This window comes from Aristolochia californica, unplaced genomic scaffold (assembly GCF_029961685.1).
Source record: "Aristolochia californica isolate CCGP_79_NKW_82.1479 unplaced genomic scaffold, dmAriCali1.0.hap1 SCAF_1, whole genome shotgun sequence".
Classification (NCBI taxonomy): Eukaryota; Viridiplantae; Streptophyta; class Magnoliopsida; order Piperales; family Aristolochiaceae; genus Aristolochia; species Aristolochia californica.
In genome coordinates, this window is record NW_027181770.1 from 9,097,129 (window position 1) to 9,115,387 (window position 18,259).

General features: G+C 35.8%; 2 protein-coding genes across 3 annotated transcripts; one reads left to right on the forward strand and one right to left on the reverse strand.

Moving 5' to 3' along the window:
• Window positions 1-1,352: 1,352 nt before the first annotated feature.
• Window positions 1,353-6,874, forward strand: LOC137958702 (uncharacterized). The gene is made up of 12 exons (XM_068805799.1): window positions 1,353-1,523; window positions 1,669-1,724; window positions 1,833-1,866; window positions 3,141-3,239; window positions 3,387-3,529; window positions 3,658-3,696; window positions 3,797-3,889; window positions 3,979-4,077; window positions 4,827-4,928; window positions 5,955-6,038; window positions 6,236-6,301; window positions 6,600-6,874. Exons 1-12 carry the CDS (start codon window positions 1,448-1,450, stop codon window positions 6,687-6,689), a joined length of 981 nt encoding a protein of 326 aa, XP_068661900.1. The 5' UTR covers window positions 1,353-1,447; the 3' UTR covers window positions 6,690-6,874.
• LOC137958690 (peptide chain release factor PrfB1, chloroplastic) lies at window positions 6,875-17,826 on the reverse strand. Of its 2 annotated transcripts, none has more exons than XM_068805790.1 (7): window positions 17,635-17,826; window positions 16,941-17,000; window positions 15,385-15,563; window positions 14,862-15,065; window positions 13,996-14,211; window positions 13,629-13,815; window positions 6,875-7,173 (listed from the first exon to the last, which is right to left on the reverse strand). In XM_068805790.1, exons 1-7 carry the CDS (start codon window positions 17,804-17,806, stop codon window positions 6,875-6,877), a joined length of 1,317 nt encoding a protein of 438 aa, XP_068661891.1. In that variant the 5' UTR covers window positions 17,807-17,826. The 2 variants fall into 2 exon arrangements, with proteins under 2 accessions (XP_068661891.1, XP_068661882.1); XM_068805781.1 differs by having other exon boundaries at window positions 15,343-15,563.
• Window positions 17,827-18,259: the final 433 nt, after the last annotated feature.

The following is an 18,259-nucleotide window of genomic DNA, read 5'->3' on the forward strand; positions in this document are numbered from 1 at the left end:
TAAGAAAAATTTATGACTCAATTGATTTATGGAGACTAATCAACAAGTTGGTTATGAGAATTAAAAGCTTGAATTAACTTTATCTCACCAAGCTTGAACCCATTTATTGTGAAATTAAGCTAACTTAGAAAATTAAACATTCAACATTAGCTAAATTTTGTATAACACTTGGTTTCAACTCAGTTGTGGATTAAGAGATTAGATGAATCTAAAACCTTAAGTTTAGGTTGTTGAATCTATTGCTTTTAGTGCTACTTGTGTGAACTTTTAACTTAGAACACATTCAAAAATTAGATCCATGATCATAAGTTCAAATTTAGTATATAGTCATACCACAACAAAGTGAACTTAATCAACAATTGGTAAAATTAACTACTTTGTTAACATGAACTTAGTTAATGTGTGTTTGTTAATTATTTGTCATTTTATATTTTAGTAATTAAAATATTTAATATTTAATTTAATCTTCAATCCCTTGCCAACTAAGTTACCGACTTGGTGTGCCTAGTGAGCTACTACTATAAATCCTTGGGTGGGTCTAGGTACAATTACCAAGTGTGCTGCTACTATAATCCTTGCGTGGATATAGGTATGATTTCCTAATTAGTTGTTGAACATCCCTTTGTGGGTCTAAGTTATGTGCCTAACTATATAAGTTGGTTGTTATAGTCAACTGAATGATGCAAGTCCCAATGTCAACAACATTATAATTGGTCAATAGAGGCAATTTATTGTAAATGTCGGTAGACAACCTAACAAATAGTGGTACTATAATGTGAAAAAATATCATGGGAGTGGACTAGCAATTCGAAGTAGGATTCTGAGCCACTATAAATCCTATGTTAATTGTGTATTTACTTTTGCATATACTTTGATAATTTGTACGTACATCTGAATTATAAAATTTGTATTAAACATAAAAAAAATTGAAAGTGCAAATACACAACTAGGATTAAGAGAAAAAATAAGTCAAAATTAGTAACAAAGTTAACAAACCTATTCACCCCCCACCCCCCACCCCCCCCCACCCAAGTTTGTTCCACACCCGACCTAATGCTATAGGGATTAATGCAAATTAATTCATAAAATAAACCAATTCAATTCTACAACTAGCATTACCCTTATGGGAATTTTCTAATCATATAATTAAATTATTATTTTTATAATTATTACTCTATTTAATTATATAACTTGAATAACCATGTGTAATTTTATAGATTTATAATTAAATTGTGTTTAATATTTTATTTAATAAATTAATTACTTAACTTGCATTATGCTTTGGAATGATCGGAAAAAGAAATTGTTACAAGAGTTCAGCCTCGATATAATCTATAATCCTAGGCCCGATATCCGATACTCATCTGGGAAACTGTAGTTTCGTACTTGGAGAGTGGAGCGAACGTACTTGGACAATTCGTTTTTCGTCCTTCGTCGACAGCTGAAAATGTTCTCGATTGTCTTGACCTTTCTAGGACTCTCTTCACTCCTCGGTTTACTTGCAAAATTTGCTTTTGCAGATGGTATCGTTCATAATACCTGCGACTCTGGTTTTCCGGTATTTTAGAATTTTGTTCAGCGTGCTCTATGAATTGTTCTTATGACGTAACTCGGCTTTTAAAAATTTGGGTGAACTGCGAATTGCCTGAGATTTGCTTTGATCTACAGGAGATTTTACATTGATGAGGAGTGGGCATGCGAAGCGGGAGGAAGTGGAAGATAAGGTAAGATAGTCGCGTGGACGTGCCTTCCCGGCTTTACTTATCGGACAGAGCTTTTTGTCTTACTTTTTCGCTATCCTGATTGGTGGTGGAACTTTGGATTATGGTCAGGTTGTTTGGATTACAGGTGCCAGCCGAGGAATTGGTGAGCACATTGATTTGTGTTTTTTAACTTGTTTGTTTACTTTTTTCGAGCTAAGATTGATTACTGACTATTCTGTGATTGTCCGTTACCTAAACCCGAAGTTCTGGATGTTTGAGTTTAACTATCTGTTTTGGTATTTACTCGAAGCAACCTTGCCATACATAAATTTGAAGATTTTTTAGTTTCCCAGTGTGTATTCCTCCTATTTTATGCAACTAATATGAGTCAGAAGAGGAATCCTGTTCCAGAGTAGGTTCAGGGCTTAAGTTACCTTAACTATGCAGTTTTATGTTGCACCTAGACTTTTTAATAGTCGATGTTGCAGTTGCCCTTCTGTATACTTCAAATATGCTTGTTCATTGGTTTCGGATAAATTTTGCTGCTTCGCTGGATATGCGTTGTATTTTTTGGCATTCTTTATTGATTGTTGAATGTGCTATTTATAGAACTAGTTACTGTGTTTGTTTAGCTTCACTATCAATCTGTGTTGAGCTCTCGTCCAAATTCAGGATCTCAAATGGTGCTGGAACCTTGGCTATTTGGACGGTTAAATTTTGTATCATATTAAGTTGTTTATATGTATGTAGTACTCATATTTTTGTACTTTTGAATTTTTATTGTATATCTGTGGTATCACTGACCTTCTCCATTTGATGTTCATCCATGGTTCATTTTTCATCTTTCTCTTCAGTATTGGTCAGACACGATTCTGTCATTTCTTAACTAAATTCTATGTTACAATAGTGGATGTTTGGACTCTATCCCTTGAATCTACTAATTCTATGTATGAGGATGCCATGACTGGTTACTCAAAATGTAAAACATTTCATGATGCATTGAGAACCTGGGAGTAAGGTTATTGTCAATGAGCTGCTAACATATATATTAATGGCTTATTTTGTGTAAGTGGAATGTGGGTTAAGCAGTATGATTATGCAAATGAAGGAAATCACTAAGAATGGCTAAATCCAAATAACTTTTGCCATCTTTTTTTTTTTTTTGAATACTTTTTAATGCTGTCCTTTGAACACTCTAGGGTTGCCATCAATGAGATTCTTGGTAGAGGTTCATTTGTTCAAGTCTCCTCATTTGTACGGCATAGAGTAGCTTTTACATGCTTAATGGTGGATGAATAAAGGGCTGTAATATTGTTTGTGGGACCAGACTCCGCAGAGATCATTTAATTATTCCTGTGCAGGACAGAAGCTACTTACTGGAACTTTTTCATTGAAATACAAGGAAACACCTGTTAAGTTCTTTTGGTTGATTATCAGGTGAGATTCTCTCCAAGCAATTTGCACGTCTAGGAGCAAAACTCATACTCTCTGCACGAAATGAAGCTGAGTTAGAGCGAGTCAAAGCAGAACTTGTTGGTAACTTTTGACGCCTTTATTGTACAAAGTATTGGATCTTAAGCTAATATGACTGTCGAGGGTATTTCACCTTTATCTTCAAGTATATATATATATTTGGATTTGTTCTTTGTTTATTTCCTCTGACTTCTAATTGGTCTCTTGTAGGTAAACATGTGCCTGATGGAATACAGGTTTTGCCGATGGATTTATCTTCGGGTGAATCTTCTCTCATTGAAGCTGTAAAGAAGGCGGAATCCTTTTTTCCTGGAGTAGATTATCTGGTCCATAATGCAGCTTATGAGCGCCCAGTGAGTGCTCTTTTTTTTTTGTTGGTTTTATCCCTAGACAAAAGAAGATTGTAGCTTTGTTGACATCATACTAGATTATGGATTATGTCATATTATTTTTTGTTCTCTGTTTCATGATTTGCTTGCAGAAATCACTAGCAATTGATGTAACTGAGGATGCTCTTAAGGTCAAAAGATCATTTTCTTGCTCTCATTTCTTTAACAATCTTTACTCGTGTTACTATTGTTACACTATTAAATTACATTGTTTATTTGTTGTGCTTCTAGGCTACATTCAATGTAAATGTGTTTGGGACTATAACTCTTACACGTCTTCTTGCACCATTCATGTTGAAGAGAGGAAAAGGTCATTTTGTTGTGGTATGTCGGAGTGCTCTTATTGTGTTTACATTAGGATTCTGTCTGGTATTTATTTTCTTTCTATTACTAAATATACATATTATGTACAGATAAGTAGTGCTGCAGGGAAAACTCCTTCACCTGGCCAGGCTGTGTATTCTGCTTCAAAGTATGCAGTGAATGGCTACTTCCATTCTCTAAGATCAGAGGTATAAACAGCTTGGTGTTTTACTGGTTTGAAGGCATATTATATCATAATGACAATGATATAATCTAAAGGATTCTTCTAGTGACTTCTACAGTAGTTGCTTGCCAGGATTCTTTCTGAAACACCCAAGTTGCTTATTTTTGGCTGAAAAAAATAAAGTGAGGTTCTTTTTTAATGCCTGGAAGCTAGTGCAAAAGGTGAAAGGCTCCATTTTCAGAGATGAAATATTTGTTTCTATCACTGATGCTGGAAGGTGGAAATATCTGCCGTGGGTTTCAAGTACACTGCTTTCCCTTATAAAACAGTGTTACGCACAATGCATCTATTAGACAAATAAGTCAATGTTGACCAAACAGAAAATACATAAGAGATTTATCTTTCTGAAAGATACTGGTAGAAATGCTTCCAAGTAGTGCCTGTTGTTAGTTACTGCAGCTCCAAACTTGTCCCTACAATTTAGTTTCGATTTTTCTCTTTTATTATTCTGAATCTTCAATACCCCAAGTTGAAAGTTGTACTTCATGGCCTAGGTGCTATATCAGAGTTCACCATCAGGGTAAGCCTGCTAAGTATCAAGTGTTTTTTTTGAACATTTTTTTGCTTGAGTACTTGTACTAAGTCATAATTAGATACCATTTATAGTGATTCAAAAATTTCCTCTGCAACATGTGATCAACTTTAGACAAATGCCATGGATGTAGTGTTTAGAGCACTTTGATGTGAACCTCTAAAATAGTTTTTTGACTGCAGTTGTGTAAGAAAGGGATTAAGGTGACTGTTGTCTGTCCTGGACCCATTGAAACATCGAATGGAACTGGAGCTGGATCATCTCCAGAGGATACTGTTTCTGGGGTGAGTATTTTCCTTCTTCCACAACCTTTGCCACTTTTCTTTGTTGGTGTAATAGTCTAAGCTCCATATTTTTTTTTTCTAAATGAGTAGTGTGAGGGACACTGTCATTCATATGTCAGAGGGACCAGTTTTCATCGTATTTGACTGTACTATATCCATATATAGATAATATGAGTCTAACCAAAAAACAAGTCTAGCAACTACAGGGCAAGTTACATTTTGGAAAATCTCATATTATGAAGTCATTTCTCTGCTGATATGCACACGCTTAGTAGATGAAATCAACATCTATTAGACAACTTGTTGACCAGTCACTATATATGAAGTAGAATGATGAGCAATGAGGAGGCGCATATTCAAAAGATAGCATGGCAGACATGAGGATGTTGAAATGGTCTAAAAAAGAGAACAGTAAAAAATCAGATTTTTGAATGGATATGTGACCTAGGAGGAGGATAAGATTTTGAAAAAATATCTCAAAGAGCACCCAGAGTAGTCAAAACATGATAAGAGAAGAGAGGGCCATATCAGATGGTTTGGACAAGTTTGATGCAGGCCTGGTAGCATATACTCGCTAGTAGCTCTCTGAATACATTCGTTAATGGATCAGCGAGTAGATTAAGGCCAAAATGACAAATGGACAAAAACTTTAAGAGACTTAAAGATGGATACCATATGGTTGGAGCTAGCATATGATAGATGGGAATGAGAAAAAAAAAAAAAAAAACACTGACAACGATGATGAAATAGGTCCTATGCAGGATTCTTGTTGTTGCATTTAAATGAAATTGAAGTTGCAATTCCTTGTTAAAGGTGGTAAACTTCACTAAAAGGAAGGTTGCACTTTTGTACACTCCAAATCATTCTTTTGGTGGTTTTGAGTTGTACACTACTTGCTCATAACCAGTGTTTGCAAGTTTTTAAACACTTTCAATTGAATGATTGCTTAGGTCACTTACCTTTATTAAAAGATGACGTATATATAAATTCTGTGTGAATCATTCTTTCTATTTACTATTTTATCAGAAACGTGTGTCCTCAGAAAGATGTGCAGAGCTAACAATTGTTGCTGCAACACATGGGCTGAAGGAAGCATGGATTTCAAACCAGGTTGGTTATTGAATCAGCTTGCTCTCTCAAAATATGTTTTCAATGCTATATAATCTATTTAAGAATTTCAATGTAATATCATTGTAACTGTTACTTCTTGGAGATTCATCTTGAATTTCTGCATTAGAGCCATCTAGTTATTTACATATTGAAAATGGTTCATAAACCTGCTCAATACTTTTTGTTCCTTGTTGCAGCCTGTTCTCGCTGTCATGTACTTGGTACAATACTTACCTACTATAGGCTATTGGCTCTTGGACAAGGTATCTGTTGCCTCAAGCATTGAAATACTTTTTCATAGATTTAACTAAATGACTACTCTAATGACATAATGGTTTGTTAGTTTAAAGTTATCTGCTTATAGTATAAGCCATGACAGGATTGGGAAATTGTACAATAATAATATCCTATGCTGGGAATGGAACCTTAATATTTTTCATTATCTACCCACTTTACCAGCTGAATCAGTTGGATTCAAATCTTGACGTTTCCCACCTATTCATTTCCTTTTATGATGAACTCTCAGAGTCCTTATTTCCATTGATCACAATCATGTTCTAGGTTGGCGCAAATCGAGTGGAAGCTGCAGCAAATAAGGGCAATGTTTATTCATTGGGATTGCTTTTTAGGCAGAAAAAGAAGGTCACGTGAATGTTTTAGCTAGAAATTGTAATATTCTCGTCATGTAACTGAGGAAAATGTCAGGAAGCTCGGGATTCTTCAAGAAAAAATGTCATGTAACTCAGGAGATCATTCATTTACATTAAGTTGGATACAGTAACTATTAAAGGATGAACGAAGGAAGACCTCCAAAAGAATACAAATTATCTCAAGAATCAGCTGGCAGCAGTCGTCGCATTGGAGTACTTGTGTTTGAGGAAAGATTTAATAAATGATTCCAATTCTCCATCCATAACAGATACAATGTCAGATGTTTCGAATCCTGTTCGGACGTCTTTCACAAGCTTGTATGGATGGAAGACATAGTTACGTATCTGCTGACCCCATTCAGCCTTAACGGCATCACCTCGTATTTGCTTAATTTCTGAAGCCCGTTGCTCCTCAGCAATGACCAGTAGCTTGGCCTTCAACCGGCTCAAAGCCTTTATCCTGTTTGATAGTTGAGATCTTTCTTCTGCAGTTTGAACAAGAAACGAAAAGGCATTAGTTATTTCATCTTAAAAGCAATAGTTACAAGAATTCAACTTCTGTTCCTCAAAACCTAGTTTTCTTTTAATGGTCAAGAATGAAACCTGGTAAAGCCGAATGAGACCCATTTACATTTGATTAAGAATAAAAGGCTGGATCGTTCTTAGCAATTTCACACATAAAAAGCAAAACCAGCTTCAATCTACTACTGGATGCCATTTGCAAATGGAGGTGGTAAGGGTAAATTGTCAGTAATTATCTGTTGAACTCAAAAGGAATTAATTCTAAATGCAGTGTTTTTAAAACATGCAGAGTGTAAACATTTAATGTAAATTTATAGGTGTATGGCAATGAGGCGCTAGTATCATGAATTACAACATGATTGTTCACCTGGCCAATTATGATATTCGGAAGAATGCTATTTTATGTTCCGTGTATTCTAATTTATGGGAACAGGGTCTGGTCTTTTTTCTCTTCCTAAAAATCTCAATAGACCAAAGAGAAATGTGACTTCTCACTCCTTAATCATATTTGAGAAAAACATTGATGATTATTCAATATTGATATCTTTTACAACCAGCCATAATCTTATTGCTAGACGAAGATAAGCATGCTGAACAAGTTTATATGCATCTGAAAATTATATAGTGTACTACATTCCACATTCCAGTTTACTTTTCAATGTTTCTACCTGTTAATTTCTAGGGTTTCATGTCTTAAAGGGATCTGGTTGAAGTGGAGAAGGAGAGAAGAGAGGGAGAAGAAGAGTTGAGAAGAAGAAGAGAAGAGAAGTAGAGTGGAGGTTTGAGTGTAGACAAGGAGAAGGAAGGAGTGAGAACCAAAGGAGAGAGAAAGAGCACGTGTGTTTGAACCTTTTTCTTAGGTTTGTTTGTAATAAGAAAAGTATTTATAATGGGACCAAAATGCCCTTACACATTTATGTATAACTTAGTGCTGAAAGTAGATAAAAACTACAACTATGCCACACACGAGTACATAGATAAGCTTCTTTTTTCATTAAAGCTTCCCCTCAAGCTGTTGCATAAACATCAAATATACCTAACTTGGAACATGCAGTTTGAAGAAGACTTGCTACAATGCCCTTGGTAAATATATCTACAAGTTGATTTTTGGAGGGAATGTAAATGCATAGATATTGTGCCAGCTTGTAACTTCTCTTGAATAAAATGGCAATCAATCTCAATATACTTTATTTGTTCATGAAAAACTGAGTTAGTTGTAATATAAATGGTTGTTTAATTATTGCAATGAAGTTGCATAGACCCTTTCATTGAAAAACTAAGCTTGGACAACAAGGATTTAAGCCACGACATTTCACTCAATGCATGAGCTACAACCTAGTATCCTGTTGCAACACTTAATCTTGCCACTCTACTTTGTTTTTTGCTTCTCCATGTTACCATGCTCCCACATACCAGTATGCAGTAGCCAGAGGTGGATTTCCTATCATCGGGAGAATTAATCCAATCTGCATCTGCAAAACCTTTAATGTATGACCATAACACTTATAGAGTAGCCCTTGTCCTAGATTTTGTTTTAGATAACAAAGAACCCTTTCCAATGCAAACAAGTGAGACTGTTGAGGTTGATGCATGAATTGGTTAATGATATTAACAACAAATGAGATACTAGGTCCCGTGACAGTAAGATAGATAAGTTTGCCAACCACCCACTTAAATTTGCCAATTTCTACCTCATGACACAATTTAATCTTTGGATCCATTGGGTGTCAGCTGGTCTACACCCAAGCATATTGGTTTCTCCCAAAAGATCTAATACATACTTCCTTTGGGACAGAATTATGCTGTGTTTGGATTGCAGCACTTCTATCCCAAGAAAATACTTGAGTAATCCAAGTCTTTGGTTTGGAACAACTTGCTTAAATCCTCTTTTACCTATTGTATGTCATTAATGCCACTGCCTAAGATAATGATCTCATTTACATAAACAGCCATAAGAATCATGCATCGGTTAGATTTATTGGTAAACACAAGAATGATCAACCTCAACACCTTTAACCCTTAATAGATTTTTTTATTTTACATACCTTCTCCCCCTCAACCACAAAACCAGGTGGTTGCAACATATAAACTTCTTTATATAAATCACCATTAAGGCAGGCATTCTTGACATCTAATTGATAAAGTGTCAATCGGTAATTGTCAGCCAAAGAGATAAAAACAACGTACCGAATTGAGTGTAGCTACTAGAGAGAGTTTTCTCATAATCAATTCCATAGGACTATCTGTAGCCCTTAGAAACTAGCTAAGCTTTGTACCTAGTAATGCTTCCATTCAGATTATGCTTTAATGTAAAAACTCATCGACATCCCACCAGTTTTTTTTAGGAGGAAGAGAAGTTAACTCCCAAGTGTTATTATCATACATGGCAGTTATCTCTTCACCTATGGCAGCTCTCCACCTGGGATCTTTGGAAGCCTCCTCGTAATTGTTAGGAATATTAACTAAAGAAAGGGCAGCCTAAATAGAACAACAACTTGAAAACAATTGATGAGTCGAAAGAAAATTGGAAATAAGATGAGAGATAGAAGGTTGTTTATTTTTACTTTTTTTTTAAATGATAGAAGGTTGTTTATTAACACAAGGACGGGGCTATTTCTGAAGAGCAATAGGTCAGGTATCATGTGGAGGGCCAAATACAATAGAAGAAGATGGTGGTGAGGTAATTACCTCAGGATCATCACTGGACTCCACAGTTGATGGACCAACCAAAGGAAGAGGAGATTCTAAAATAGAATCTGAATTTTGTTCATCCAATGTAAATGAAATATTTTGGTCTGTTCAAATAATAGAGTGAAATATCCTTGCAAAAGACTGAAACTGTGGAGGAGATGTACTTGAATAATACGGTTTATCCTCAAAGAAAGGAGGAGATGTACTTGAATAATATGGTTTATCCTCAAAGAAAGTGATATCACCTGAGATGGAAGTCTTATTCAGAGAAGGAGAATAACAAACATAACCTTTTTTATTTTTAGAGTAGCCCAAAAAAAAATGCATTTGAGAGCTTGACCATCAAACTTACAAGGTTGGGGAGACAACTTCTGAACGAAACATATGCAGCCAAATACCCAAGCAGGTAAAGGCAAATACCCAAGCAGGTAAAGGAAAGGGAGATGCACCGGGGAATAATCTTGAAAAGAAGGTGAGGACGAGTTCCCAACTTTACCAATAAGATGTTCACAAACTTCAGAATCAATAATCCAAGATGAAGGGCTAGCACATGTGAAAACAAAAGACATGCCTAGTAGTATTTTTTTAAATTTTTTATGAAGATGTATTTTTATTTAAAAGAAGGATAAAAGACATACCAAGTAGTAGGAGCACTAGTTGAAGCAATCATCATACTTTTCAATTTCAGAAAAAGATCATAATATTTTTCTGTAAGAGTTATGTTAGAAAATACGTCCAGGGGTACTTTGGTCATTTTACCCTCCAGGGGTATTTTGGTCATTTCATCACCTCCATGATTTAATTTCTTAGGTAATCTTGTTCTACAAGTTGATTTATGTTAGTGGTTAAATTTTCATGTACATATGATATATAGTTAGGGAGCTATAAGGAGAATACATTTTATTAAGTGTATAGGGGCATTCATGTAATTATCAGCCTAAACCTATTATTTAAGAGAGCTAGGAAACGAGCTCCTCTGGCTCTTCTCAATTTCTCTCTTTCTCTCTTTTCCTCTCATTTTTCTCCTCTTTCTCCACAAAAATTCTTAGGAAACGAGCTTCTCTGGCTCTTCTCAATTCTCTCTCTCTTTTCCTCTCATTTTTCTCCTCTTCCTCCACCAAAATTCTTACATTTCACAAATTACCTTACCTTCAGAGGATTTCGGGGTTAACTCCTTGATGACTTCAGCGGTAGTGGTGAAAACTTGATTAGCTTTGAAGAAATCTAGTATGCCATGTTGATTCCAGCACCTTTCTACTACATAATTATCAAAACCACAATAAGTGCACTTTCTGAGAATAGAATCACCACTACTTCCTCTTCCACAACAAATATTTTTGCAACTTCTTCCTCTACCTCTTCCATAGTTGTCACTCCCCTTTATTGGAAGAATATGGCAGAATTCTCAGACTGATCAGGTTGTGGGTCAGTTCTTTTGGCTGGAATTCAGAGCATAGCAGCACATCATCAAGTGAAAGTGTCACTAAGGAGTTAAGAACTTGTGAGTTATTAACATCAAGATAGAGCTTCAAATTGGCAAGACAAATGGTTGAAACAAGTGTTTCTTTCTATTAGTTTGTATTGCAATGTCTATAAAGTAGGGCAGAGCAATTTCCACTCTTGTAGAAGTCCTTTGAACTGGGCAAAGTACTAATTAAGATTATCATCTTGCTTTCATATATATTACCTGAAAAATATCATAGATTTTTTTAAGATATTCAGGTGTACAATATAATTTCACACAAGTGTCTCAAACATCCTTGGTTGTTTCTTGGCAATTGGCTCTTCCATGCTATTAATAAACCAACATATAACAAGACTGTCCTCCTTCAACCACTTTTGGTAGGAGAGATCTGCTTTACTAACATGTGAAAGTGGCTGGGTCAGATGCCTAACAAGATCTCTTGGGATTAAAAACCGTTCCACAGATCGGGACCAAGAAGAGTAATTGGATGCACCTTTAAGAGATATAGTGAAGAGTTTTAAAAAAATCATGTTTGCTGAACTCAGTAAAGGAATTGGGAGACTTGTCCGTGATTTTCAGCCATGTTTGACTAGGAAATATGTTGACAAACTTGCAAAACAAATTGACAAATCCAGGTGTGATAGCAGCAACTATAGGCAGCAAATTTTAACAAACAGAACTCAGCAATATAGCCTAGAACGCATGCATGAATTCTGACATGAATGCATTGTAAAACCAGATTTTGAGTGAAAATACAAAGTAGCATGGAACATGCATGGCTTGACTTCAAGTAACAACAACAACTTACCTTAGGAAGGCACAGAATCTTGGCTGAAAAAACTGCTTGGGAACTTCTAGAGATTAGAAGAACTAATGTATAAAATACCTCCAAACCCTAACTAAAAATTTTAATGCCATAAACAAGGAATTTCTCTCAAATTGTAATAAATTTCAGAACACCCTTGAAGAGGAGTTTTCGAATTCATATAGGTGATTTTTTGAGAGAAAAAAATCCAGACTTTGGATAAGCAATGATGCAAATAAAAAAAAACAAAAAAAAAAACTAGTACTGTAAAGGTTTCAACTGTAGGCAACATATATACTTGGAGGACTGACTTGGACGTAAAAACTTTAGCTAAACGAAAACTGATTTTTTTTCACGGGGAGGAGAAGATCTTGCTGCAGTTATCTGACCAAGATAAAGGATGGAAAAAACTGAGCTTTGTTGCTACCTTCAACTTGCTTCTAGTCGTCTTGGAGGAGAACTTTCTTCCTCTTGTTTTCTTCCTTTAGAGCATCTTTATGAAACCCTAGAACACTTGCTCTGATACCATGTTAATTTCTAGGGTTTCATGTTTAAGGAGAGCTGGTTGAAGCGAAGAAGGAGAGAAGAGAGGGAGAAGAAGAACTGAGAGTTAGAAGAGAAGAGAAGTAGAGTTGGAGTTTGAGTGTAGACAATGAGAAAGCAGTGAGAACTCAAAGAGGGAGAGAGATAGCTCACATGTGTTTGAGCCCTCTTTCTTAGGTTTATTTATAATAAGAAAAATAGTTATAAAGGGACTAAAATGCCATAACACATCTATAGATAATTTAGTGCTGAAAGTAGACAAAAACTACAACTATGCCACTCACGAGTACATAGAGAAGCTTCTTTCTCTTTAACACTACCCAACAAAGTAATAACATTTCTTTATGGGTAGAAGAAGGTCATGCCATGGGTGTCCCCACTGCAGATTCATCTTCAAACCGTGGCATTATTTGCAATCGTTTTTAACATCTTATTCCACTGATATAGTTCATCTAGGAGATCCCCTTGCCATTTTCTTCGTTCAGCAGAAAAAAGCAGTACATATTGCCATTAATGACTGATTGTGAGATCAGATTTGCTGTTCTGAAAGGAAAAGCAAATCAGAGCTCTCCCAGTTATGGAGGGTGAATTTGATCTGTCCTCTGACACAAATAGGTACTATTCATACTCACCCTTTACTAGTAAGTAGCACCAGTCTGCTGCTCTGAACCTGAGTAGCAATCAGTTATTTCTTTGACAATGTTGATTTTATGGTAAGATTCAATTATTAGGTGCCTTTTCTGGCTTTTTTTTTTTTTTTAAAAAAGGATGAAATATCTACCAATTTTTATGTGAAATGACAAGAGAAAGCTAGCAAGTCATTTTCCAGTTCTTAAATACTTGAGTTAAATCTGAGGTTAAAGAATCATGCTCAACAGATTAACATAGCTAGGTCAACAAGCATAAAATCAAACCTGTACAGCGAACTGCAATGCCAGTGGGGATGTGAACAATTCGAACAGCACTCTCAACCTTGTTTACATTCTGACCTCCTTTTCCACCCGCTCTTGAGTAGCTTATATCCAGGTCTTCTTCAGGTATCTCGACATTCATAGACTCCTCAGGAAGAAGAGGCATGACTTCAACACCAGCAAAGCTTGTCTGTGGATAAACATTTCTAAATAAACTAGGATAAATATTACTAAAAACTCAAGAACTGCATGTGATAATCTTAAAGTTATTACAATATTACAAACACATTTTTTTGAAATAATGTCACAAATAATACAATGTAATTACTATATAACCATATGCAATCTATAAAATTGGAAATCATAGTACCTGGCGAAGGCCTTTTGCATTAAAAGGTGATTGTCTAACAATACGATGTGTTCCTTTCTCCCCCGCAAGATATCCATACGCCAAATGCCCTTCAAGTTCAAGAGTAGCTGATTTGATTCCTGCTTCCTCTCCCAATGATTTTTCTACCACTCTTGTCTTGTACTTTTGCTTCTCACCCCATCTTACATACATCCTGAGAAGCATGTCAGCCCAATCCTGTACTGGAGATAATGCAGGGGTCTTACAAGAGAAGTCCAACTTGAAACAGAGAAGCATTGAAAGCACAGTAGTTGAACATATAACTAATTTATCTACATGCTCCAAGACATGATTACATGTTCCTGTCCAAGAAGACCTATAACTGGAAAAGGCAGAAATCTGCATTAACAACTATGTGTAACTTTTTTTATTTTCTTCAGCATATTTTTATGTTTTTAACATCACATATGCCCTTAAGCCTCACTTGCTACATTGCAGGTAAGATATAGAATCAAAAAGTAGGATTCTTTGGCATACAAAGGGTAGTTGAAAGCATTCAGTATACTTGTGAGAAGACAGGGTCACAGGACGCTCTTTCATGTTCAGGCAAAAGATGTCATGATTAAAATACCAGTCATTCCAACAAAATGCACTAAAATGTTCTTCAAGTTTCCTACATTCTGTTTTTTTCAAAAAAAATAGTATCCTATATTCATGTAAGCATTTAAATACATTTCAATGCAGTCTAAGACCCAAGTTCATGCAAAGATCTAGATGATTAATTGAAGATATTAGAATGCCACGATGGCCATTTACCCCCATAGAACAGTACGTCCTTTTAATAATAAAATAAGTTAACCTCTATAGTAGAAAAATGACAAGAATACCTGTGCATCAGTACCCCCAGCACCAGCTGTGATAGTAATAACAGCACCTTCTTTATCATAGGGTCCAGAGAGCAGCTGGGTCAACTCAAACCTATCCAAGGACTTGTTCAGTTCTTGAACTATCTTGGAGGCTTCTGCAAGAAGCCCAGTGTCAATAGAGTCCATTTCCTCAGTCAGGTTTACTATTGTTTCGGCTTCTTCAGCCTGCATAAAACTCAATTCACTTATTTCCCTCCAACTTTGTAAAAATGAAAAGGACTGCTACTGTTAATATAAAAATCAACCGAAACTACAAAAATAGACACAGCAAAGAGCATGCACAATATCGCCAACAAAGAGATGTTGTGTACTATGCATCATCCGTTCTTCCATCAGAGTTTCAGAATTTATTAACAGCTACAAGTACCATGATACAAGAAATTGAGAAACCACTATTATTTTAAAGTAGAAGAATTGACTGAGCACATGATTGAAAAGAAACCTGGGATTTGAACTCTGAAAGAAGTTTAATTTTATCTTTAACCTCGGTCAAGGAAAGAAGTGTGTCCTGTGCCTCTGAGCGATCATCCCATAAAGAGCTATCGGCTGCCTTCATCTCCAAGATTTCAAAATCAGCTTCTAACTGCTCAAGACCAACAGATGACCTAACTTCTTCAACTCGTTCGACAATTTTCTGCACATCATTGCGCAGGGCATAGAAATCTGTTGCACAGCACATTATGTATAAGGAGAAATTCAAAAAAAATATTAGTTTTGTAACCATGTTAAAGTAGGATCAATATAATAGTGGGGCCAATATAATAGACACCCTACTTTGGAGCCATGTTAAAGTAGGATCGTAACCCATCCTAAAAATGACTCCTGAAGTTAGGAAGCCTCTTCTCAACTAATAACTATAGTTTTTTCCTTGATATTAACCTATGTATGATTATTCCCACTAGCAGTCCTCAAACAAAGTCCACCTTGAATTAGGTCCTGTGATCCATGGCTCCATAGAGCGAAGGGGCTTTTGGAAGATTACATGAGGGTCACTGGCTGCTCTAATGTTGGAGGGAAATGATGAATGTATTTTCTCCACCCCAAACATCCAAACAAAAATCATGCAAAAATTAACTCTACGAACATGTCCTTTGAAGATCTTATGATTACATAGAAATGTCAGAGGCTATAGAAATAGAAAGGAATATGGTCAAGAAGGAGCTAAATGTCATCAAAATATTTATATTTAACAACAATTGGTGTTTCCTTTATTGAAAGGTGATTTTTATTAGCAAAATCTAAAGAAGATTACAAAATGAGGAGACTTAAAGACTCACCACAGTTATAACACACAACCATCTTGTCTAAAGGTTCAATTGCTTACTTTGTTTGACTGTCAAACCATCAATCTGTATTTTATTTTTTATTTTGAAAGAAACCATCTGCCTCAGTATGCAAGCTTTCTTTCAATTCACTTAATATGTTGAAGATCTCAGCCATGGAAACCTTCTCTCAACAGCCTTAATGTGATTAGCAGCTCTAACTGGCAAGATAACAAGGATGAAAAGCAATTCAGCAGTCCACAAAAATAGACTTAAAAAGGGTTGCCTGACTGGCCAAAGGGGGCAATTTCCTTTCCAAGTTGCTACACAAATATGAAATATCTTAGTAGTAGAGTCCCAAAGGAGACATTAGGGTCGATTGTGAGAAAAGAAGAGGGAAGGGGGAGGAGGAGAAGGTCATTTCCTCAAGTGTAGAGAAATTTTGTTCGTTTCAAGCTTCAGTACAGATTAATGTACTTTGCCACTTCAGTTGGTAAGTAAGTTCAAAGCCTGATTCAATTTATCTACCATAATTCGCTAATGACATTTTCCTGGTATATTCCAAGTCCGTATCCTCATAGATATGTGAGATATTCTGGTTAATTTAAACCATTAAAGTCAGCGTTTGAAGAAATAAATTGATGGACTCTTTGCAACTGGAATTATTTCTTGTTGGTAGAAACTCACGTACAACAACAGCAAACTGGACCCAGCTACTACGTATGCAAATCTTTATATTACTGAAGAAACCGTTTGGAGAATCAGATGGTCGCATTACCTTGCATTGCCCATTCATCTGTTCCAGTGCTGATCCCTGAGCTTGATTGGCTCCCTGATGCTGCAAAGGAACCAGAAAATGAAGATAAGAACAAAATTCATAGATAAAAAGCAAGATAATACAAAATGCTATACAAACTTTACAACACAATCAGAAAATTGATACGCGAGAGAGAAGCCCACTAAAGTTGATATAAAGAATCTACTCCAGTCACCAAAAAATAAGACAGTAATTGCTCTGAGTACTTTAATTTCCAACATTAAATACATGATGCAGCAACATTAGCGATATATTTTCAATCAGGATTTGGTTAAATGACGAAGCGCGGTGGATGTACTGCATCACTAAACCATATAAATTCCGTGGCAGTGGAATATATAATCCAAATTCTTTAAAAAATACACAAAATTAAGAAACAAATGACATAGTTAAATGTATCAACTGACACTCAATATAAAGAAATGTATGCACAGACGAAGATTCAGTAACAAGGAAGCTTGAATGGACTAACAGAAAAAAGGGAAGAAAAAAAACGTAGTCGAGACATAAGTGTTCTCTATGTGAGAATAAACAAGAAATTAAAAGGTACAGCAAAAAAAAATAAAAAAAAATGAATAGTGGTATTTACAAAGAACTACTGAAAAACGACGACAGTTGATCTCCTGAGAAAAGAAATGAAAGGCCTTCTGCTCACCTGCACCAGTAAGGAGTAGTGAATTTGAAGTCTTCTTCGATGGAAGGACTTCCTGCTTAGAAATAGGAAAGGCTAGTCTAGGTCTGTGACAGATGTTTCTAATGGAGATTTTGGGTTTATAGAAGAAGCGGTGCAAGTTAAGGATTTGCACACAGTCCATGGCCACTGCCATGCCAAGAGTGGATCGCGACACAGGAATCCACAGAGAGGATAAGTTTTATGTAATGACCAAATTCTGTCTTTTGCCTGGGAGATTTTAATTTTATGTAATATTTTTTAGATATTTGTAATTCTCAGCTTCTCTTTTGGGCAACAAATTGGAGTCTCGTAGATGCCCTCATGAAAAGACAAATGTACCCTTCTGCTTCATTTCAAAGGAAAGTACCTCAAAAGGATTTCAATTAAAACCAAGGTTTCTCAATTTGAACTTGATCCAACTCGAGCACATTAAAATCCAAGTTCAATAGGCCGAGTTGGATCAACACTTGCCAGTCCAATGGTCGGACTTAGAGCTAGTCGAAAAGGACTTGACCATAACAAAAGGATCGAGTCCCACCCTTAGAGTAGGCTCGTGTAATTCTTGACTCGGCCACATTGTGAATCAACTCAACGAGTAAAAATACCT

Excerpts from the sequence above, each read along its gene's own strand:
- LOC137958702 (XM_068805799.1), top strand. The coding sequence starts at position 1,448 with ATGTTCTCGATTGTCTTGACCTTTCTAGGACTCTCTTCACTCCTCGGT. Across the intron at positions 3,697-3,796 it reads TAACTGAGGATGCTCTTAAG|GCTACATTCAATGTAAATGT; the intron begins GTCAAAAGATCA and ends TTGTGCTTCTAG. Across the intron at positions 3,890-3,978 it reads GAAAAGGTCATTTTGTTGTG|ATAAGTAGTGCTGCAGGGAA; the intron begins GTATGTCGGAGT and ends TATTATGTACAG.
- LOC137958690 (XM_068805781.1), bottom strand. The coding sequence starts at position 17,806 with ATGGCAGTGGCCATGGACTGTGTGCAAATCCTTAACTTGCACCGCTTC. Across the intron at positions 17,001-17,634 it reads ACTACTCCTTACTGGTGCAG|CATCAGGGAGCCAATCAAGC; the intron begins GTGAGCAGAAGG and ends GTTCCTTTGCAG. Across the intron at positions 14,212-14,861 it reads CTGGGGGTACTGATGCACAG|GATTGGGCTGACATGCTTCT; the intron begins GTATTCTTGTCA and ends TCTCCAGTACAG.